The sequence below is a fragment of the Mustela erminea genome, chromosome 21, assembly GCF_009829155.1.
Source record: "Mustela erminea isolate mMusErm1 chromosome 21, mMusErm1.Pri, whole genome shotgun sequence".
NCBI classification, from domain to species: Eukaryota; Metazoa; Chordata; class Mammalia; order Carnivora; family Mustelidae; genus Mustela; species Mustela erminea.
Genome location: NC_045634.1, coordinates 39,157,302 through 39,180,645, shown reverse-complemented (window position 1 = coordinate 39,180,645; position 23,344 = coordinate 39,157,302). Strand labels below are relative to the sequence as shown.

General features: G+C 49.3%; 1 protein-coding gene across 5 annotated transcripts in view; it reads left to right on the top strand.

Moving 5' to 3' along the window:
* DLGAP2 (DLG associated protein 2) overlaps nucleotides 1-23,344 on the top strand; it is a 779,475-nt gene that overhangs the window by 438,358 nt on the left and 317,773 nt on the right. For all 5 annotated transcript variants that reach the window (XM_032329112.1, XM_032329109.1, XM_032329110.1 and 2 more), the window contains one exon: nucleotides 12,226-12,258. In XM_032329112.1, the coding sequence (XP_032185003.1) occupies nucleotides 12,226-12,258 (33 nt within the window). The remainder of the gene's footprint in view (nucleotides 1-12,225; nucleotides 12,259-23,344) is intronic.

Genomic DNA, 23,344 nt, shown 5'->3' with positions numbered 1-23,344 from the left:
ACATTTTTTTCATGTGTCTGTTGGCCATCTGGATGTCTTCTTTGCAGAAATGTCTGTTCATGTCCTCTGCCCATTTCTTGATTGGATTATTTGTTCTTTGGGTGTTGAGTTTGAGAAGTTCTTTATAGATTTGGGACACTAGTCCTTTATCTGATAGGTCATTTGCGAATATCTTCTCCCATGCTGTCAGTTGTCTTTTGGTTTTGTTGACTATTTCCTTTGCTGTGCAAAAGCTTTTGATCTTGATGAAGTCCCAATAGTTCATTTTTGTCCTTGCTTCCCTTGCCTTTGGCAATGTTTCTAAGAAGAAGTTGCGGCCGTTAAGGTTGAAGAGGTTGCTGCCTGTGTTCTCCTCAAGGATTTTGATGGATTCCTCACATTAAGGTCTTTCATCCATTTTGAATTTAAGGAGCAAGGTATAAGGAAATGATCCTGTTTTATTCTTGTGGCTGTCCTGTGTTCCCAACACCATTTGTTGAAGGGACTTTTTTCCATTGGACATTCTTTCCTGCTTTGTCAAAGATTAGTTGACCATAGAGTTGAGAGTCTATGTCTGGGCTCTCTATTTTATTCAAATGGTCTATGTGTCTGTTTTTGTGCAAGTACCATGCTGTCTTGATGATGACAGCTTTGTAATAGAGCTTGAAGTCTGGAATTGTGATGCCACCAACTTTGGCTTTCTTTTTCAACATTCCTCTGGCTATTCAGGGTCTTTTCTGTTTCCATATAAATTTTAGGATTATTTGTTCCATTTCTTTGAAGAAAATTGTTGGTATTTTGATAGGGATTGCATTAAAGTGTAGATTGCTTTAGATAATGTAGACATTTTCACAATATTTGTTCATCCAATCCATGAGGATGGAATATTTTTCCATTTCTTTGTGTCTGCCTCAATTTCTTTCATGAGTACTTTATAGTTTTCTGAGTTCAGATCCTTTGCCTATTTGGTTAGGTTTATTCCTAGGTATCTTACGGTTTTGGGTACAACTGTAAATGGGATCAACTCCTTATTTCTCTTTCTTCTCTCTTGTTGTTGGTGTATAGAAATGAAACTGATTTCTGTGCATTTATTTTATATCCTGACAATTTACTGAATTCCTGTACAAGTTCTAGCAGTTTTGGAGTGGAGTCTTTCGGGTTTTCCACATATAGTATCATATCATCAGCAAAGAATGATAGTTTGACTTCTTCTTTGCTGATTTGGATGCCTTTAATTTCTTTTGGTTGTCTTAATGTCAAGGCCAGGACTTCTAGTACTATGTTGAATAGCAGTGGAGATAGTGGACATCCCTGCCATGTTCCTGACCTTAGTGGAAAAGCTGTCAGTTTTTCTCCATTGAGAATGATGTTTGTTGTGGGTTTTTCATAGATGGCTTTGATAATATTGAGGTATGTACCCTCTATCCCTATATTTTGAAGAGTTTTGATCAAGAAAGGTTGCTATACTTTTTCAAATGCTTTTTCAGCATCTATTGAGAGTATCATATGGTTCTTGTTCTTTCTTTTATTAACGTATTGTATCACATGGATTGATTTGTGGATGTTGAACCAAACTTGCAGCCCTAGGATAAATCCCACTTGGTCATGGTGAATAATCCTTTTAAGGTACTATTGGATCCGATTGGCTAGTATTTTGGTGAGAATTTTTGCATCCATGTTCATCAAGGATATTGGTCTGTAATTCTCCTTTTTGGTGGGGTCTTTGTCTGGTTTTGGGATAAGGTAATGCTGGCCTCATGAAATAAGTTTGGAAGTTTTCCTTCCATTTCTATTTTTTGGAACAGTTTCAGGAGAATAGGTATTAATTCTTCTTTAAATGTTTGGTAGAATTCCCTTGGGAAGCCATCTGGCCCTAGGCTCTTGTTTGTTGGGAGATTTTTGATGACTGCTTCAATCTCCTTAGTGGTTATGGGTATGTTCAGAGCTTCTATTTCTTCCTGGTTCAGTTTTTGTAGTTTACAGATCTCTAGGAATGCATCCATTTCTTCAAGATTGTCTTATTTGCTGGTGTAACGTTGCTCATATGTTCTTGTAATTGTTTGTATTTCTTTGGTGTTGGTTGTGATCTCTCCTCTTTCATTCATGATTTTATTCATTTGTGTCCTTTCTCTTTTCTTTTTGATAAGTCTGACCAGGGGTTTATCAATCTTATTAATTCTTTCAAAGCACCAGCTCCTAGTTTCATTGATTTGTTCTGCTGTTCTTCTGGTTTCTATTTCATTCATATCTGCTCTTTATTTTTTCTCCTCTCCTGCTGTGCTTAGGCTTTCTTTGCTGTTCTTTCTCCAGCTCCTGTAGGTGTAGGGTTAGATTGTGTATTTGAGACTGTTTTTGTTTCTTGGGAAAGGCTTGTATTACTATATACTTTCCTCTCAGGACTGACTTTGCTGTGTCTCACTGATTTTTAACAGTTATGTTTTCATTATCATTTGTTTCCATGAATATTTAAAATTCTTCTCTAATTTCCTGGTTGACCCATTAATTCCTTAGTAGGATGCTCTTTAGCCTCCCTGTATTTGAGTTCTTTCCAACTTTCCTCTTGTGATTGAGTTCTAGCTTCAGAGCATTGTGGTCTGAAAATATGCAGGGAATGATCCCAATCTTTTGGTACCAGGTGAGACCTGATTTGTGGCCCAGGATGTGATCTATTCTGGAGAATGTCCATGTGCACTAGAGAAGAATGTGTATTCTGTTGCTTTGGAATGGAATGTTCTGAATATATCTGTGATGTCTATCTGGTCCAGTGTGTCATTTAAAGCTTTTATTTCCTTGTTGATTTTTTAAAAAGATTTTATTTATTTGACACAGAGAGATCACAAGTAGAGAGAGAGAGAGAGAAAGGAGCAGGCTTCCTGCGTAGCAGAGTTGGATGCGGGACTTGATCCCAGGACCCCGAGATCATGACCTGAGCTGAAGGCAGAGGCTTAACCCACTGAGCCACCCAGGCAGCCCCCTTGTTGATCTTTTGTTTGGATGATCTGTCCATTTCAGTGATGAGGGTGTAAAGTCCCCAATTATTATTGTATTATTGTTGATATGTGTCTTTGATTTTGTTATTAATTGGTTTATATAGTTGGCTGCCCCCATGTTAGGGGCATAGATATTTAAAATTGTTAGATCTTCCTGTTGGGCAGACCCTTTAAGTATGACATAGTGTCTTCCCTTATCTCTTATTATAGTCTTTGGCTTAAAATCTAATATATCTGATATAAGGATTGCCACCCCAGTTTTCTCTTGATATCCATTAGCATGGTAAATTGTTTTCTACCCCCTCACTTTAAATCTGGAGGTGTCTTTGGGTCTAAAATGAGTTTCTTGTAGACAGCTTATTGATGGGTTGTTGTTTTTTTTTTATCCATTCTGATTCCCTGTGTCTTTTCATTGGAGCATTTAGCCCATTTACATTCAGGGTAACTATTGAGAGATAGGGAAGATAGATATTTAGTGCCATTGTATTGCCTGTAAGGTGATTGTTACTGTATATTGTCTCTGTTCCTTTCTGATTTACTACTTTTAGACTCTCTCTTTGCTTAGAGGACTCCTTTCAATATTTCCTGTAGGGCTGATTTGATGTTTACAAATTCTTTTAGTTTAGTTTAGTTTTGTTTTTTTCTTTGTCCTGAAACCTTTCTGTCTGTCCTTCCTTCAATGATATCATTCCTTCAATGATAGCCTATCTGGATTTAGTATTCTTGGCTGCGTGTTTTTCTCATTTAGTGCTCTAAAGATCTCATACTAGTTTTTTCTGGCCTGCAAGGTCTCTGTGGATAAGTCCGCTGTCAGTCTAATATTTTTACCATTGTATGTTACAGACTTCTTGTCTCAAGCTGCTTTCAGGACTTTCTTTGTCACTAAGACTTATAAATTTTACTATTAGATGATGGGGTGCGACTTATTTATTTATTTATTTATTTAATTTCTTTTCAGTGTAACAGTATTCATTGTTTTTGCACCACACCCAGTGCTCCATGCAATCCATGCCCTGTTTTTATTGATTTTGAGGGGCGTTCTGTGTGCCTTCTGGATTTTGATGCTTGTTTCATTTGCCATATTAGGCATAGTCTCTTCTATAATTTGCTCCAATATACCTTCTGCCCCCCTCTCTCTTTCTTCTTCTTCTGGGATCCCAATTCTGATATTGTTTCATCTTATGGTACCACTTATCTTTCAAATTCTCCCCTTATGGTCCAGTAGTTGTTTGTTTCTCTTTTGCTCAGCTTCTTCATTCTCCTTATTTGGTCTTCGATATCACTAATTTTCTCTTCTGCCCCATTTATCCTAACAGTAAGAGCCTCCATTTTTTATTGCACCTCATTAATAGCTTTTTTTGATTTCAGCTTGGTTAGATTTTAGTTCTTTTATTTCTCCAGAAAGGGCTTTTATTTCTCCAGACAGGGTTTCTCTAATATCTTTCATGCCTTTTCAAGCCCAGCTAGCATCTTGAGAATCATCCTTGTGAACTCTAAATCTGACATATTACCAATGTCCGTATTGATTAGGGCCCTAGCCTTCAGTACTGCCTCTTATTTTTTTGTGGTGAGTTTTTCTGCCTTGTCATTTTATCCAGATAAGTATATATGAACAAGAGAATAAAATAATAAATGGGTGGCAAAGACTGCAGAAAAATGTACTCCAACCAAATCAGAAGAGATCTCAAATCAGGGTGAGAAGAAAAGGGGTAAAAAGAAATTTTAAAAATTAAAAAATATGTATGCACATATATATATATATATATATATATATATATATATATATATATATATTAGACTGGTGAACAGAAGAGAGCCACCCGCTTGATTTTGGGTATATTTTGGTCTCTTAGAAAATATTACCTCCCTAAAATTTAAAGAAAGTATATATATATATATATATATATATATATATATATATATATATAATACAAAAATATATATAATTTATATATACTTATATATATATAAATTATTGTTTATATATATTTATATATATACACACACACAAAATTAAGTGTAAACATGATGATGGGATGGAATATGATTGTAATGATGATAATTTAAAAAACTAAAGAAGGAATTGATAAGATAAGTTGGTTGGAAAAAGAAAGTGGAAAGAATTTGCTCAGGCTGGAGACTGGAACAAAGCTCTGTGCTAGATTTAAGGAATATTTTGATCTATTAGCAGAAATTATATCCCAAAGTTTTTTAGAAGAAAAAAACCAATATGTATACAAAATAAAGTTAGATATAATGAAGGATAAAAATATGAGGATAATAATGAAGGTTTAAGAAGATTTTTTAGAAAGATATTGTTAAGATAAACTAGTTAAAAAACGTTAAAAGAGGAAAGAGCAGAAGTTAAAAACACTAGCATAAGAAAAAAATAAAATCAACAACATTTACTTTAACTTGCAAGACTAAAGAATCGCGGAGAAAGCCGTGAACTGCGCGTTGCTTTCCCCGCGGAGTTCCTCTGTTCTCCTTGATCCGCGAGCTCGGTCCGGCCGCGCGGTCTGGCCGATGTCCTGCAGGAGGCGCTGTTGCCGGGATTCTCACGTGTCTTTGCCGGAGGCGGAACTGCGCCGCCCTTGCTGGGGGCGGGGCTACGTCACCTGCTCGGTTCGCGCTCGGGGCTTTTGTTCCCTGCGCGCTCTCCGTAGAGTCCGGAGGACGGGAAGGAAGATGGCGGCCGCCCGGTCTCCGCCGGAGGAGCCGAGGGCTCGGGTCCCACTCCTAGTGCGCCCTCGGGGAAAAGGGGTCAGTCTCTCCCGTGTCCCTGGTCTCCGGCCGCGCTCCGGGCTCCCCCGGCCTGTGACCGAACGTCTCTGCCTCCGGCGCGGCCCGTGTGGAGTCTGCAGACCCCGCTCCCGCGCGGCTCTTCCCGGAGGGGAGGAGGGTCCCCGGGTCGCGTGGGGTCGCCGCTCCCAGAGCGACTGTGCCGCGGACGCGGTGTAAGGTGACCCCGGGCGCAGCGCTCGCCCCTCGGCTCCGTCCGCCGCGGCTTCCCGCTCCCTCCCTGCGAGCGCGGCCGCGCTCGGACACCGCGGTCCCTCCGCGACGCCGCGGGACGAGAGCGCGCGGTCCCCGAGGGCCGCCCCGGGTCTAGTCTCGGGGGCGACGTCCTTCCGTGGAGCCGACTGACAGGTTCGATTCTGTGCTCCGCCGCTCGCCGCTCGCCGGGAGCCGGCCCTCGCCCCGCGGTCCGTCTTCGGTCTTCGCAGAGGCCGCTCTGGACTCCCGTCTCCGCGCGTCCCGCTCCCAGACAGCGGTCGGTTTCCGTCTCCAGCGCCGCTGCTCTTCCGTCCGTCCCCTGCCGGGTCTGTGCGGTCCGAGCGCTGTGGTCTCCTGGGACCCGGCGCCGTCTCCGCCGCCGTCTCCGCCGCCGCGGCTTCGCCTTCTCGCCTCTTCCGTGGTTCCCGGTAGTAGCCCGCGACGGGGTTCTGGGACTTGCAGGTCAGCGGCGGACGCCGGTCACTCAGCGCGCCCTGCGTTTGGGGATAAGGGTCTCCATGACCGCCTCATTTACTGGCGGAACAGCCCTCGGGGCGGAATCCGCTGCTCGCTTCTGGAGAGTAATGCGCGCTCTAGATTCGGAAACGGAACGCGGGCGGACTCGGAGAGGGGTAATACTAGCAGGGAGTATTAGGGCATTAGCACGGAGTATTAGGGCATTAGCAGGGAGTATTAGGGTATTCGCAGGTAGTATTAGGGTATTAGCACGTAGTATTAGGGGATTAGCAGGTAGTATTAGGATATTAGGGTATTAGCAGGTAATTAGCAGGTAATATTAGAGTGTTAGGTAGTATTAGGGTATTAGCAGGTAGTATTAGGGTATTAGCAGGTAATATTAGGGTATTCGGAGGTAATATTAGGGTATTAGGTAGTATTAGGGTATTCGGAGGTAATATTAGGGTATTAGGTAGTATTAGGGTATTAGCAGGTAGTATTAGGGTATTAGCAGGTAATATTAGGGTATTAGGTAGTATTAGGGTATTAGCAGGTAGTATTAGGGTATTCGGAGGTAATATTAGGGTATTAGGTAGTATTAGGGTATTAGGTAGTATTAGGGTATTAGCAGGTAATATTAGGGTATTAGGTAGTATTAGGGTATTAGCAGGTAGTATTAGGGTATTAGGTAGTATTAGGGTATTAGCAGGTAGTATCAGGGTATTAGCAGGTAATATTAGGGACTTACTTTGGGCCAGAAATATGTTTTCCCTTTCACTTAAACTGTTTGCATTTTTAAAAAGCTTTTCAAATTAAAAGTGGGCATATGTTCCCCGACAGCTTCATTTGATACCCCTTGTCCCTGACCCATATGTCCCCTCCCATTGCGATATCTCCCTAGAAATAACCTCTGATAAAAAGCCACCATGGGTCATTCTAGGCTTTGCTATCCTAGCCTTGTATGGCCAGTGCCTGTCGCTGAGCAGAGTGGGCTCTCTGGAGAAGTATGTGTTAGACAAATATTAAAGAATACACTTCCAAAAATAGAATTGAGAAGCCCATGGGTGGCTTTCCTCTTTTTCTTTTCTTTTCTTTTCTTTTTTTGAATGTTGGAGATTTTTCCATTTTAGCCTGCAAGAGTCCATAGTATGACCTCGTGATGACTGAGTTCAGTCAATGTACAGTCAGGTTATTTGAGCTGCTGAGTCAAGCCCTGGTCACCTACCATCACGTTATCATGTGTCTGTGAAATCGTAGTGTCACGTTTCCCTATCCCAGCAAGTGTGTGGGCGAGCGCATGCCTTGTTCCTTGGGATCTGTGGAGAGGGTCCCCATTGTCATGCTCCTTGTTGTTTTGGGAAGTGTTCACAGTCACGAGGGCGCCCTGCTTCTGTGGCGTCTGCAGGTCTGGCCGCCCCCAGCCCCCATTCAGAGGATGGCTTCACATTCCGCCCAGGGTGGCTCTCCGAGTGGAGCGTTTCTCCGTGGTGAGTGCCGGGAAGCCCCCTGCTGCTTTGAGCCTGGGAGGACAGCCCTCCGAGCGTGACCTTGGCCCCGTTAGTCATGGCCCCAGTGGGACGAGGCCAAGGAGGTGGAAGGTGCAGCCAGTGAGTCTGGTTGGCCCGGCAGCCCAGCACCAGGCCATCTAGTCTGCGGACCCCCCAGCCTCCCTGCCACAGATCTGGGCCTGCTGTCCCCTTGTCTGTCTGCTCAGCCCAGCCCCCAGTGAACGCGGTCTGGGCTGGGCCGCCGGCTGGCACCGGAGCCAGGCTGACTCTGCAGAATCAGCGCCGATATTCCTCACCTCCATGGGCTCTGCATAGTGGGTCCTGCTCCCAGGGATCTTGCAGTTGGCCATGCCGGGAGCCTGGCCGCCAGCCTGAGCAGCTGGATGCGTGTCAGCCACTCCCTCAGTGGGCTCCCGGGGGCAGGGGATGGTTTCCATGTCTCATCCTGCAGCCCTGGCTGTCACAGAGGTGGGAGTCAGCGTGGGGGTGTCACGGGGCCCGCGCGCCTTCGGGTGGGAGAGTCACCGCACGTGCGCCTGCTTCCCGCCCCGGCCCAAGCCCCTCTAAAAACACCTGCAGCGGTCCACAGGGTCCACCCCGGATACAGTGCCTCTGGATTCATACCAGAGACAGACGTGCCCTCTTCTTGGGCCGAGGAAAGCAGGGTAACACCTTCTGCCAAGGGAAGGGTGGACTAGGCTGTCACTGCTCACGTCTGGAGCTTGGGGAACAAGCCTGTTCTTGCCAGGCTGCGTCTGGTTCAAGTACAGATCATGTGCACGTAAAATCACCCGGCAGAATTCTCTGTCTCATGTCAATTAGCATAAATTAGTAGAGTCTTCTCCTGACTTGCACGAGACTCCATGCTGGTGATGATGAATTCACAATAGATCAAGTTTTACTCCAGTCTGCATCCGGACTGTTTTATAATGGATGTTGTTTAGGGAAGACAGTCTGTTGTCAATCAGATACCGTCAGGCCAGGGCCACGGATGCTCCTCTCCTTGTCACGGGGTCCATGGGTGGGAGCGAGCCTGGCATGATGGAGGGCGTGAAGGTGGCCAAGGATGGCCGCGGTTCTAGAGCACGACGGGCATGGACCCAAACTGCCCTTGATGCAGCCCAGCCCAGCCCTGGGCCCCGTGCTGCGTCACACTCACTCTCCTTCACTTGTTCCCAGCCTGGTGGGTGAGGGCGGACGGGGAGGGAGGTCCAGAAGGGAAAGCGCCTCCGGAGCCTCGGCTCATGGCCACCGGGAGGAAGCCCGCGGCATAGCCAGCCCTACCTCACCGGGCCCTCAGCCTCCCGCGCGGGGGGAGCTGCTAGCCTGCAGCGTGGAGCGTCTTCTGATGGCTAGGATGGCCGCGTCTGCGATCCCAGCAAACTGGGACTAGCATTGACCCAGCAGTCCTCCGTGTGCCGGGGGGCGGGTTCCCTCACCCTGAAACCTTCCCTCCTTCTGCACTCCAGACTCAAGCGGGTAGAGTTTGGGTGCTCCTGGGGGTCACTCATCTCATGGCGGAGTTGGGCTCCCCAAGGATGCTCCCCAAGGACGCACGTGCTGTAGACAATGGGAGAACCTCACTGCTTCCCTGATCGTCCTGCAGCCTGGGGCGGGAGGCTCCCATGGACTTAAGGGAAGTGCAAAGTGACTCACGTAGAACACAGGGAATGATGGTTTCTCAGCTATGATCTTGCTGGAAATAACTTAAGGATAAGGCCTGGAGCCATTAATGGTGGACTCAGAAATGACATCTGCACAAGACTTGGACTCTAGAGAAGTTAACATGCCGGTGGCCAAAGGGACACCTTTCCCCAGACTCCTGGTGCCCTCTGACCCACAGATTTTGAGTTCACCAAAGGTTTTAATTCCTGTGCTCTAGGTGTTACTGTGCAGTCACTGTGCTTTGAACCTGGAGGGTGATTCTGACCATATCCCGCCTGCGGTGGGGATTGGATGTTCAGAGAATCCTGTGTCTGTGGGTCCGTTCTTGAGCAAATTTAGGTTAGCCCTTCACAACGAGTGGTAAAAGCCCGTTTCTGATTTACCTCCTGCTCCAGCAGCCTGGTGTTGGGTTCTGGTCCCATGTAGGGGCAGGGGTAGACGGTGGTCTTGGCTGAGGTGAGCTGACAGGTAATCTGGCTCTCCTAAGTGCGAGACTCTAAAGTCATGGCTGCCCCTCCCCAAGTCCCCTTCCCCAGTTCTGTGGTCCACTGGGGAGACCTGAGCTGTCACCTCTTTCTTCCCCGTAGACACACATGCCTCCCGCAGTCCCTGGGAGCAGTTCCGTTTCTGCTCTATCCTGTCACTCTGAGGAGAGCCAGGGCCGGGGACTCTGCCATCGTGTGGCCTCAGACAGGTCCCTTAATGTGACAGCCACAGTGGCGACATCCACAGAGGGGGTGACGAGGGGTTCCCACCACTGCCTGGAATGCACTCTGCATCGTACGCATAGTGACCATGCAGAGGGTGGACAGTGCTGTATCTTCTGAAACCCAGAGAAGCACAGGGGCCTTGGGAATTGGAGTGAGCTCCTGGGATGTCGCTGTGTCCCCAAGCGAAAGACCCTCATTTTTGTTTCCTGTAGACCCTCAGTTGGAGGTGGCGTGTGCCTGGTGGCTTACCTGCGCTTTGATGACGGATGCCAGCCATGGACGTTGCAGAGTTGCCCCCTTGTTTGGTGTTGTGTCCACTGCCCCCCATCACCCCACCCCCGCCTCCATCCTGGACCGTGTCTGTGTGCTCCCTGGACTGAGCTCTGGCACAGTGTCAGAGGACGCAAGCTCCCATGCGCCCAGTCACACTCTCTTCTTCAGAAACTCTGGGTCCCTGTTTTCTGGCCTCACCCACTTGCGATGCAGAGTCGTTGAGCCCTGGGCTTCACTTTGTGCATCAGAGAGTAGAGGCCCGGTCAGTCCAGCCCCATAGCTGGAGCGGACACTGAGCTCGGGGCCGGTCGGGAAGGGCCAGCACAGCGATTTACCCCCTGATATGATCAGGCTGATGTCCAAGAAGTCAGATGAGTTCCGAGTCCACTTTGTTTTAAAGGACAGTTCTGCCTTCTCTGCCACGTCCGTCAAACCCCTCTGTCCCTCATCTGCCTCTGCCCACGAACCCACATATCCCTGCTGGGTGGGGTGAGTGTAGATGCTCAGGCTCCCTCCCTGTCCCTGCCCAGCCCCTCCTGGGTACCCAGGCCATCCCACTAAAGAATCACTAACTTCCCCACTCCTTCTCAGAAACCATCCTTGGCTCCTAATTTTATGTGAATCATGAGTCTGAGCTCCTTCTCTAATTTTCGGTTCCCTCCCCAAACTGTGCATGATGTGTCCCCCCCGCCACAGGGGATACCAGCTCCCACCAGCTTGTCCTCCAAGCACACTTCCGTGCCTGTCCTCTGACTGCGGTGTTGGCCTCCCGTCTTTCCCTCTATTGAAAGTCCTACTTGTTTTTCAAGACTCAGTCCAGATGCTGTCTCCTCTGTGAGCCCGTTGCTGCTCCTTGGGTTTGAAGGAGGAGGCTGGCGTTCCCCCGAGTGCCTGGGGCTGGCCACCTGATAGGCTGCTTAAAGCATTTGTCGCTCAGCCTCCCATCCCCACGTGGAGGATGCCCGTGTCCCCTGCTAGTGTCTAGCCCCTGCTAGACATGCCAGTGTCTAGCCCCTGCTAGAGCCCCAGGGGCAAGTCGTCGCCTGTGCAGAGTGACAGACGTGGCCCCAAAGTCTGACTTCTTTCCCACAAAGAATATGTATCTTGGAAGGCATTGCACTTGTGTTTACTGCTGTAATTTTCTGACGTGTTCGTGACTGCTGCAACCCCCAAACACCTCGGTCTGTCCTGCTGAGTCTGACACAGAGGGACGGGTCTGTGTCCTGAGGACAGTTCGTACTGGAGGATAAGATCATCCTTTTGCTCATGCTTGTTTGTGCCTGAAAGCAGATAGAACAGAGTTGTCATCAAAGTAGAGGTTTATTTACTAGATTAGGTAATAAAATACACCATTGATTTCAGCTGAGTTGGTTGTGTTGGACCGTACACAGCCATGAGAACGTGGAGTGTGTGCACGTGCCTGTGACAGAGAACGTCAGTTTACTAAAATGTATGAAATATTTGCTGAGGTAGGTTCTCTGCAATGACATTTGCTCAGATGCGGGGTTGGCTGGCCCAGCACCTAGAGGGCCGCTGTGTCCATGGGCCGGGTGGACAGTGGCAGTTGGCACCCCATCCCTCCACTGCTGGGGTGCAGTCTGCAGCCGGGACCCCTTAGTAACGGCCTCTCTCTCTTTCTGTTTGCAGAGTCCCAGTGCACCCTCTGCGGGGAGCCGGAAGGTGAGTGTGCTGCCTCTCGTGGGCACGGCGGGGGCGCCGGGGGGCGCCGGCGGTAGGCGGGTCCGAGGGCACGTCTTTGTCGTGTTTGATGGAAGGCGGGTAAAGCCATCCGTGTGGTGTGCGCGGTGAGCTCTAGGCAACACGGGGTCACCACTAAAGGAACACTGAATCACAGCCAAATTACAACCCTTTCCTTTTTGTTTTAGATTTAGAAATTTTAATCAGGTTGCTCCAGGTAATAAGTGGTGACATTAAAAATATGTATTTCTTGGCTTTAAATATATCAGTCAAAGCACTGAGGGACCTCGTATGAAGTAAGACCTCAGAAAGCTATCCTGTATCGTTAATGTGCAAATCTGAGGGACATAGCAGGAACTGTGCTGGTCCTCGGTGACATCAGACAGTGCACGGTAGCTCAGAATCCATGCGTCTGAGATGCTGTGAGAAGTAGAGCTCCTGAATGATTTAACTATATTCCAGAGTAGGGAGACCCAAAATCTGTCCTATTTCTCAGAGTCACAGTAGGGAAGATGAGGGCCTGTGGTTGGGACGTAACCTCCATTAGCGGGGGCTCAGAATTTATCTGAGTTTTGATTTTCGGCGTCCAAGCAACTGGCTGCTGGCCTCGCCCCAGTGGGGATTGATGGCCTCTGGAGGCCAGGATCCCAGGATGCCCGGATGTGAATGGCTCGTGTGTGCACCGTGCCGCGCAGATGTCATTGCATTCCCCCAGAGATCTGTACCCATAAGATGAGAGCGAAGGTGACTATTGGGGTGACCTAGACATTCCATCAAACACTGTTGCTTGCACTGTGGGTCACTAAGTCCTCGCCCTTCTCACCGTGACGTGTGCGGACCACACCGTGCATTGGTACGGCTGCGGCAAAGCACAGTAACTCGCACCGTGCGGGCTGCAGGAGAGCCGAGACCCCGGGGTTCCCAGGGTCTGGGAGTGGAGGCCACTGGGAGGGCTTGCAGCAGCCTCCTGACCCGGAGGGTTTGGGGTGCCCGCGGAGTTCTCCGGCCTGTGTGTGTCCTCGGGCGCTGGGCGTCTTGTTCTTTATTGTTGTGGTATCTTCCGTGTCTGTCACACACCGGGACGGTGCACCTCGCGCGCTGCTGTCCTGTGCAGTTGTCTCTGCTGTGCCCACACGTGCTTTCTGCTGGAGTCTTCAGTGCTCTCAGGTCCTGGAGAAATGCCAGAGCCCCCTGCCTTGTGCTTGAACCCCATGGCGTCCCACTTTCCCGCCTGCCTGTTCACAAGCGTGTGCTGTCTGCAGAGTGTGTGTGTGTCGCGTGGAGTCTGGGTCTTAACGGTCTGCTGCCCCGCGCCGTCCTGAGAGGGCAGATGAAGTTCCAACAACTCAGTATGGCCTGTGCGGTTCGGTGAGGCTGCGGCATGAATCGAGGTGGTGTTACCTGGGGAGTTCTCCCTCAGGGACAGGTGTTTGTGTGTTCCTGCAGGCACACCCGTGGTGGGACCCCGCCACTGGCCTCCACCCACGCAGGGGCAGGGCTGCAGCCCGCACCCCCCCCGAGGACACCCCTGACCCAGGTCCTGAGCCCCCAGCCCCTCCCTGTCAGATGTCATGCCTGCGTCCTCCTGTCCTGGATAGTGGCCAGCACGGCCCCCGCGGCCTGCTCTTGCTGGGCGTCCGCGTCCCAGAGAATCAGCCCCACCGAAGGTGGGAGATGTCAGAGAAGAGCGAGAGCAGTGCCCCTGCTTGTTCCGGGGCCGACCAGGACGCAGACGTGCACAGCACGCTCTACTCAGGCAGAGAGCTGTCGTGGCTGTCCACGCCCCGGGGCCCGTGGGGGTCGGCGAGGCCCAGGCCCTGTTGGCAGGCCGGCGCTTTTCCACCTCGCTCTGAGGCTCTGCGGCCAGCCCAGGGCTTTCAGATGTGCACGTGTTGTTGCTCCAAATCAGAGGAAGGCAGGAAAAACTTGAAGGCTTGGTCTCAGCTGGGCTTCATTTTTTGAAAAGCACTACCATGCATATTCATACATTTTTAAATCATTTAAGTAATTAGTCTAAGTGAGAGCTGCCTGGTGCAGTGAGTGGAATCTGAAATCAGTTTTTTTGTTCAGTAATTTCTCCAGCAGCTTCCATCAGTTAACTCATAAAGGCCGCGGCACAGAAAGGATCAGAGCTGGAGGCCGGCCCACAAGGCAGGCTCCGATCCCCGTGCCTTGTGCTCATTCCGTCCGCAAGGTTAAGGCATCAACTCATTAAGCTTCTCTCTTTCTTGTCAGAAAGCTGTTAACAGTCTTTCTCTGCTAAACCAGTGAAGTGGGAAACACCTATTTGCATTTTAATGACTCGTTCTCTTGGAGGGAGCTAGGTCTTCCGTACAGACTGAATAATTAGCATTGTCTCCGATGATGATATCCGTCAGCCGCGAGCAGAGGAGCAGAGTTTATGGGTGCTGGAGACCTCAGCGTGCTCGGAGCGAGGACCCTGCAGAGGTGTGGCGTGTTTTGCAGAGAACGTGAATGTGTAATCACACCGAACGTGTAGACGGTGATTTCCGTGTGTGGGTTTGCTGACAGCTGGATGACTGTGACTTTGAGAGAAAAATGTTTAATGAAGTTTGTGGCTACTTGTTGGTGTCTTTCTTCCCCCTAAGAATGTATTGACGGTACCTCTGAAGGGGGCGGGGCTCCAGGGGGAAGCCTTGTGGCCCAGACAGACTCACCTGCCAGGGGCGGGGACGCACTCAGCAGAGCGCTCTGCCCGCCTGGACATGAGAAGAACCAACCGCTTACAATCTACGAAGAGCGTCTTGTTCTAATGGTTTGCTACAGGACTTCACGTGAGACTGCCTCAGTGTGTTTCGTGTTCTTTGCGGTTCCTGTCTGCCAGACGATACTGCCTAGTGACAAGATCACTTAGCCTGTTTATCTTGACACTGCAAGGATCTCGGGAGGTTTCACGTGTATCAATTTAATACAGGAAAATAATTTAAGAGTGTATGAACCTTTTCAAACTTTATTGGCAGATACATGACGGCACTTGCTTTTTAAGGAGACCACAGGGCGTGTTATGGTTGAACCACAGATGTCAGTTCATGGATATGCCTATTTGTGTACATTTTTATGGTTTGATTTGCCCTCCCAGCAAATAGATTTTCTAATGTGGGAAGACAGATGATGGTGCCTGGAAGGTTTAGGAAAACTTATTTGAGATCCCCTACAATGTGATAACAATGTCTTACATCTATGTGATTTAACCCAGTTAAAACGAAGGAATAAAATAAGCTATTATAATATAAATTTGCTACAAAGAGTAATGCTACAAAAATGTTAGGATGGATTTTAGAGTGAAAGACTTTTTGTGATCGATGCCTAGACTACTTCAGAAGAAATGGTCTATTTATGAAGGCATCAGCATATATTGGGAGCATTTGGAAATGTTATTTGTTGAAATTCTGATGGCAAAACAAAATTCAGGTTCCAAAAAAATCACAAAAAGGTCAAGATAAGAGACTTTCATTTTAAATCTATTTTGGTTTGGTTTTGGTTTTACCTTTGATCATTCTGGACACAAGTTGCATACGGCTCTTCGAATTTGGGGCAGACTCGTATGTATCACTACAAACAGAAGGAACCCCAGCTACCTTTTCTCTTCCTCGCTCAAGAGTGAGGAAAAAAAGTGGCAAATGCTTCCTGTATTTACTAGCATTGTGTTCCTGATTTTTTTAATGCAACTTTTGAAGATTTTCCTCACAAATCAGTCTAAACGAGGTACAACTTCCATACTGTTTCTCTCCTTCACTGGGTAGGTACCATCCTGAGATGTTAAGATCTCTCAGCAGTTGGGGAAGAGTAGGAAGACTGCTTTCTCAAAGCCTGGGCATATTGGGTTTGGGAAGAAGCCTTTCAGCCCCACCTCTGCTTTCACAGAAGCCGAGGGCGTCAGTGCCTCACCTCCAGCTGCTGCCCTCTCTTGTTGGGAGATCAGACCTCGTTAATTACATGCTTTCGATAAAAATGGTCTTTTCTGTTTGCTATTCTTGGAGGTTTGTGGTAGATAACCAGCATTTATTAAGTTCTCAACATGTGCCAGGCACTCTAGAAAAAATTAGTGTTGCTTAGGAACTGAAGAATTCAACCGGCTTTTGAGAGAAAACAGAGTTCCATTCCAGCCAATCTGTCTTCTGGGACCTTAGAATGGTTGGTGTTTTCATACAAATCAGAAAGTACTGTGGAGGATACAAGAAGGAAAACTGTTGGGTCTTAAAAGACCAGGCTGGAGGGCATCAGAAGGTTCTGTTCCTCCCACTGTAAGGTCACAAAACTGCTGTGTGTCACTGTTGCTTTCGGTGCAAACCCAAGCTTGAGTGATGGAAAGGCAATCCTCCAGGTTCCCAGAATGAAGAAAGACTTTCAAACCAGAGGAAAGGCAGGACTCAAGGCCACAGTGGCCCCTGAAACTTAAAACCCAGACGGGGACACAGGGATGTTGTGAAGTGGGGACACTCGGGCAGGTATGGGATGTGGGAGCCCCTGTATCTGCAGGAGGCGCTGGGAATCTGCCCCTGGAATGAAACCCAGAATCTCAACATGTTTTCCCGTATGTGAGGAAAAAATTAGAAAGCACTTGAGCAAGAAAGTTAAAGGAAGCCGGTTACATTGCCAGGGTCATGTGTAGAATATAAAGTCAGCAGCAAGAAATGCACACTAGAGGCATGGGTGTGAGATCTGAGTTCCCCTCTGCAACCTGTGTGTTGCAGAGGGACCATGTGGTAAAATGAATGTGAAAATTGTTCCCAAAGCAGTTAGGGCACTATCAGAACCCAAGGGCTGCGGCAGACTCAAAATCACACATTATCTACAGAATCTCTGACTATGTAGGGACTCCCCCTTTCCTAAAACAGGCAATAGAAGATTATAACCCACAGAAAGACATTTCAAGGGGATGAGAACATGTGGCAGAAGAGTAAGCGAGCACTAGAAATGGCGGCTTGCGCAGGTGCTGAGCGCGTTGGCATTACTGCCTTGGTGTTGAAGAGGAAAAGAAACCATAATGAGATAACTATCTAGTACGACAAAAAGATTAAAAAACAAGCAGCATATCCAAACGCAAGAAATGTCATTTAAATTCATGACTGTGTCCATCCACCATCAAGCAGAGTAGACAGAGCTGAACAGAGAATGAGCAAACCAGAAGACAGCTATGAGGATATTACCCAGAGTTTTGCATCAGAATCCCAATGGTGTTATGAGACATGAATGAGAAAGCATGGGGGACGGCCCATGCCAACACAAGCCCGTGTTTGCAGATAAGTGACACTGCGGGAGACAGAGGACAGGCATTGCTTGGAGGGAAGGGCTGAGATTTTTTTTGTTTTTTTTAGAACTGAAGAAATTTGTTGTGCCTTTTCTATCTAAAGACTCTTGATGCTAAAACCAAGTAAATAAAAATACGTGCACATCCAATTAAATGAAACTGTGGAATATAAGAGACAAGTAATCTTAAATATCCCCAAAGGGAATGTGCATATTACTTACACTGCAGTGACTCCCAGAGGCGTCTCCTCGTCGACACAGATGCCGGAAGCCTTCGGAATAAGTCCTCAAAGTTGCTGAGAAGCTGCGGGGCGGTGGGAGGGTCGGGTACGGAAGCAGCATGTGTTCAGTGTAAGGTGGGATGGAAGAGAAGGAGAGACAGAGACAGAAGGAGAAAAGGCTCAGGTAACACGGAGTACAGTGTGGAAATGCACTCAGGATCCTTAGAAATAAGTAGTCACTATTCACTGAACAAAGAATACTGACTTTAAGAAGCGAAAGCCATCATCTGCTTTAGAATAGACTTGCAATATGGAAGCAAGAAAATAAGCAGGATTGCAGGGAGAAACTGACAGATCCCAGAGCCCGCCACAAAACCCCTTATCTCCACGCACAAGGTGCTGCTGGGTGAGCCGGTCACAGCAGGCGGGGGCAGAGGACTCTCAGAGCGGCTCCTTGGGTCGGGGCGTCCTGGACGGGAGCACTGCCTGCCATCTGCGGCGGGACTCTGGCCAAGTTCCCGAAGTCTACCTGATCGCTTGGCCACAGTTCTTTTATACGTGTGGCTTACGTGGCATTCCAGCAGGTGCTTACACAAACAACCCGAGATTTATTGGAAATATTTGTAGAAATCTGGACCCTTTCGGTTTCAAGATGGGCACAGATTCAGTTGGACCATGTTCTCTTGGCGGGGAGGGTGTGAAGCAAGAAGGAGGTTCTCTGTTCTTCCCTTCCTGGGGTCCCCAAAAGAGAACCCAGCCTCCTTGCTCAGCAGTTAGAGCCAGCTGTGAACATCTGCTCCCAGAGCGCCCGTCAGATTGTATTGTTTCCTATTTCCAACGCTGGCAGCGCCCCTCCCGGCCCACCACCTGCACCCCACATTCAGTCTTTTGTAAACACCACACCTTCCCTTCTTGCCCACATGGAGCCACAGGTCGCACATGCCCCTGTATTTGGGTCTCCATCTGGGAACTTAGGACTCTGTGAGTACGCTCTGGACTTAGAAGGATTTACTGCAGTGTGATGGGCACAGGAAAGGGGGTAGTGCTTGGGGATCGCATGTGTGTGTGTGCCTGTGCGTGTGTGTACATATGCACATGTCTCTGTGCATGTACACATATGTGCCCATGCGTGTATGTGTACGTGTCTGTGTGTCAGTATATTTGTGTGTGTACATGCACGTGCATACCGGTGTATGTGTGTATGCATGTGTCTCTGTGTATGTGTGTGTGTACACATGTGCCTGTGTGTCTGAGCCTGTGTATATGTGTGTACCTGTGTGTGCATGTCTACGTATGTATGTGTGTCTCTGTGTATGTGTGTGTGTACCCATGTGTCTGTGTGTCTGAGCCTGTGTATATGTGTGTACCTGTGTGTGCATGTCTACGTATGTATGTGTGTCTCTGTGTATGTGTGTAGGGCACATATACATCTCTCTGTGTTCATATACATATGTGTGCAGGTATATGTATGTACATATGCACGTGTGTTTTGTGTTTTTCATGTATATCTGTGTGTCTGTAGTGTGTCTGTGTGTCTGTGTGCATGTGTGTGCGTGCGTGTGTGTGTGTGTGTGAGGTGAACACAGAAGGGACAGGAGGAGTGGCTTACATTTGTTATCTCAGCAGACGTTAGCGTTTGCACGGCTGGGAGCAGAGAGGACATGTAATACTTTTTATTAAAAATAGGAAGTCCAAGAATAGACTTGCAGAGTCAGCCAGGCCCCAGCTGCTGATGAGCCCTGTGACCTCCCATCAGAGACCCTGTGTCACACCTTGTCCTGCACTCCTCCCACGTTCTTCCCCTGCGGATGCTCCTGGAGCGCGGGGTTCTTCAGGCCTGCAGTGGGGCACCGTGAGCCGAGGGGCTGTGTTGTCCTTGTCTGCATACTGGGGTCAGCCAGCCCTGTACCCATCACAGCTGTGTGTTTCTGAGCCAGATGCATAAAACCCACCATCCAGATACCTGGTCTCATCACCAACAAAGGCAGTTTTGTCAGCCACACTTAGAATTGGGGGTGAGGCCACAGCCACTGAACATGACGGAACAGAGCGAGGATGGGGTGAGTTGCGTGGACCATCTGGTGTCTGAGACGCGGTCACGATCATACCTTCATGCGGCGTGATATAAAACGCACAAGTAAACCCTAATTTGCACATTTCAGAGTTTTGAATTATCCGGTGTTTGAGATTCAGGCATTGAGCTGGCATGGAAGCGGTTTTACCTCATTCATGGGCTCAGGGAGTAAATAAAGGCTCTGGGCGTCTGGCCGCCGAGAGTTTCAATACCAGGTTTGAGATTTAGTGTGTGCAGGTCAAGTACCGTCTGTTCTCTTGTTGCTGAACCCGCCCCCGTTCGCCGCACCCTGAAGCCAATCCGGGAGGTGAAAGGGCGGACGGAAGGTGCGCGGCCGAGTGCGCAGAGGAGGAGGAAGCCAGAGTTCCTCCCGGAATTCATGGTGAGCTCCTTTTCAGTCCTGAGGAAGGGCTAACGAGAGACACTGCGCGTGAGGACAGCATCTGACATTGATCTTCGGGTTTGACGTTGTGATACTCCAGCGTCAGCCACGCTGTCGGGTGAGGTGGGCGTGAAACGCCCCAGACGTGATGTCTTTGGGCTGGTGTGCTGCGAATTACGCATCCCAAAGAGAATCTGTCCTACCTCCCGAAGCCGCGGGAAGGTAGAGATGCCAAGGCCTTCTATTTCTTGGTAACGAAATGTCTACCCAGAAGTTAAATGATCTCAGCTCATGACTGATTTTCCTTGAGTTCTAACCCGTGCTCTAGGCTCCCCTCTGGCACACGTGGTAGAGATGCTTTGGGGAGGTGTCTTCTACACTGGCCGGTACCAGCACGTCCTAGGGACAAGGAAGCCTTTCTCTCTCTGGGGGAGTGAGTGCCCCGGGCTGATGGCCCATGTAGACCTGCTCCTGGTGGCGGGGGTGACCCACAGAGCCGCAGCGAGGCCCTGCCGTGGGCCTGAGAGTGGTCAAAGGTTCAGCACAATTGGGGCTCCCAAGGAAACCCGTGTTCCCCATTCTTCTGCCCTGCTGCTGACTCCCTTCCTGCTGGGGAGGGCATCTGTTCACGGTGTTTCCCAGAGAAGGGGACCTGAGCCCAAGGTCAAGACCGTGACCTCCCTCGTCCACCCTCCAGTGCTATAGTCCATACGTTTGACTGGGTTTTAGATATTATATGTCTTTTTAAGTGGCTGAAAGAAAGGAGAAACTTTTCACCGAAAGCCCATATTATGAGTAGTGATACGTGTTCATAATTTTGCTTTTTCTGATTATCGCATCTCGTTAGCACTGTGAAGAATCATAGACGCTTGGGGTTTTCACAGCATTGACCTTCCTGGGCTGGCCTCTGAGGGGAGGATCGGGCACGTCATTCGCGGGTGGGCCCCACACCCGGTCTTGCTTTCTGGGGCCCAGCGTGGGCGGTGGATCTGGGAGTCAGCGCGGGTGTCTGAGGGCCTGCAGAGAGGGGCTGGGGCTCTCAGAGCAGGAGGGAGCCCGTGCCGGAGCGGGCAGGGCTCCTGAACCCACACAAGCGAACTGGATCTAGGGCCTTTTCTCTAATAAAATAAAAATAAAAATAAATGACCCATAATTGTCTCTTCATGGGGCTGTTGAGAGGCTCCCATGGAAGAAATGGCGAATCTTAAAATCTGTGTTCCTGGGCCAGGGAAAGGTTGCAGGAAAGGCGTCAGCTATTAACGTGCGACGGACAAGAGTTTTCCCCTGTCCTGTTACGTTCCCACAGAGTTCCCATTCCACAGGCTCATCCCCACTTCGACAGGCCGCTTTGCCCTCGGAGCTCAGCTTGCAGCTGACCATTCAACGAAGCTGTCCCCCGTGGAACAGAGGTTTTACAGCTTGGAAATCAGAGGGGCTTGTCTCAGCGAGATGGGGGACAGGGTGCGGGCCCCTCGGATGGACGCACAAGTCGGGCTGCTGGGAACATCACTCTCCGAGCTGGAACCGACAGAAAGGTGGGGCACGCCTTCGGCCGCTTCAGTGTGCATGACTGTGCATCGTCACAGCCGTGTTGACAACTGAGATACAAAATCACTGGCTTTGCTTTAGAAAACAGTTTTGAAATACACGTCTTCTTGTCTAGACTCCTGCCTTACATCCAAGATGGCCGAGTTTCTGGGGAGAAACAGTTGCTCTGAGTCCGGTAGGGACGTGGGCATCGGAAGCCAGTGACCCGGCGTCTGTGGTTCATCAGAGAAGCGAACCCTGTGGGCCCAGGGCTCGCACCTCACACTGTCCACATGCAGGCAGACGCCAACACCGAGGGCTTCGCGTAAAGGGGCTGGGCTTTTCTGGGTACCATGCATATACAGGAGTTTGGTTTCCATGGCACTGTGTGTCGTTGACCTGTGGTTCCGTGAAGCTCACATTATTAACGTGCGGCGAAGAAGGCAGATGGAAACGGACTTTCTGTGTTGAAATGGGGAATGACCCGCTTCCCGTGACGCCGGCTCACGCCCTCCCCCGTGCCTTCATGACGTCTGCGGTGCTTCATTTTGGCAGAATAGCTATTCCCGGAGTAAACAGTAGTAAGTTATCAATTAAATGAACCAGTGATAAACGTATAAATGAAATGTGTGAAAATGTTTAAAAAGACCATAAGTTAAGAATACAAAATTAGAACTCAATATCTCGCTCCCTGTAGGACCCGACGGTCTTGAACAAATCATGGAGCGTCACTGAAACAAAGTTCTTATCTACAAAATGGGTACAGTAGTGCCCTCATTTCTATTCAGGCAGTCTTGAAAATGACCGTGTCTGGCGCGGTGCCCGGTCCGGGGTAGGGACGCGGGCGCGTGTATTTCCCTGCTCATGTCTCTGCTCGGTTGTTGACTCTCGGTCTCTGGCTTTCCGTCAGGCGTTGTTCTAGGTGTGGGAGAGGTGCAGCGATGTGCATCTAAGAAAACCGGAGAACCGCAGCAGCCGTCGTGACAAGTGGCTGTACTGTCGCGGTGCTGATGATCAGTGATGTCCCACGAACAGTGGTTCTCCCGGGCAGTCAGACCTGACGTAGGAGTGGTCTCTAGACGGGGCTGCCTCGGCTCATAAGGCGAGGAGGCACTTTGGGGTAAGAAGACAGGAGTCTTGGGAGAAGTAGCCAACAGCTTTCTCCTCGGCGCTCTGACAGTTCCCCGCCCCAGTGGGAAGTCAGAGCCCTCCCCTGGTGGCTGCGTCACGGCACCTGCTGTGTCTGCGTGAGCGCCCGACGTGTGGTGGGAATGCAGACGCCTGTTATCTTGCTGTCGGGCTCCTGCTCTGCTGACCGGCTGACGGACTCATAGGGAACGGTGCAGAGCAGAAACCTGCCAGATTTGTTATCCCGGTCCGTTGAGGACCAGAGAGAAGAGCAGAGGCTCTCTGCACACGCGTGGGTCCGGTCAGTCCCTGCACCACTGCCGTCATGAGTGCTTGGGTCGGGGTTTAGGGACGAGGTGACAGAAGAAGGACCTGTCGGGTCACAGTTTGTCTTAAGCAGGGGCTCAGCGACTCCCTAGTACGATGCAAATTCCATTTGAGTCCTTGTGGGAGTGATTCGGTGGG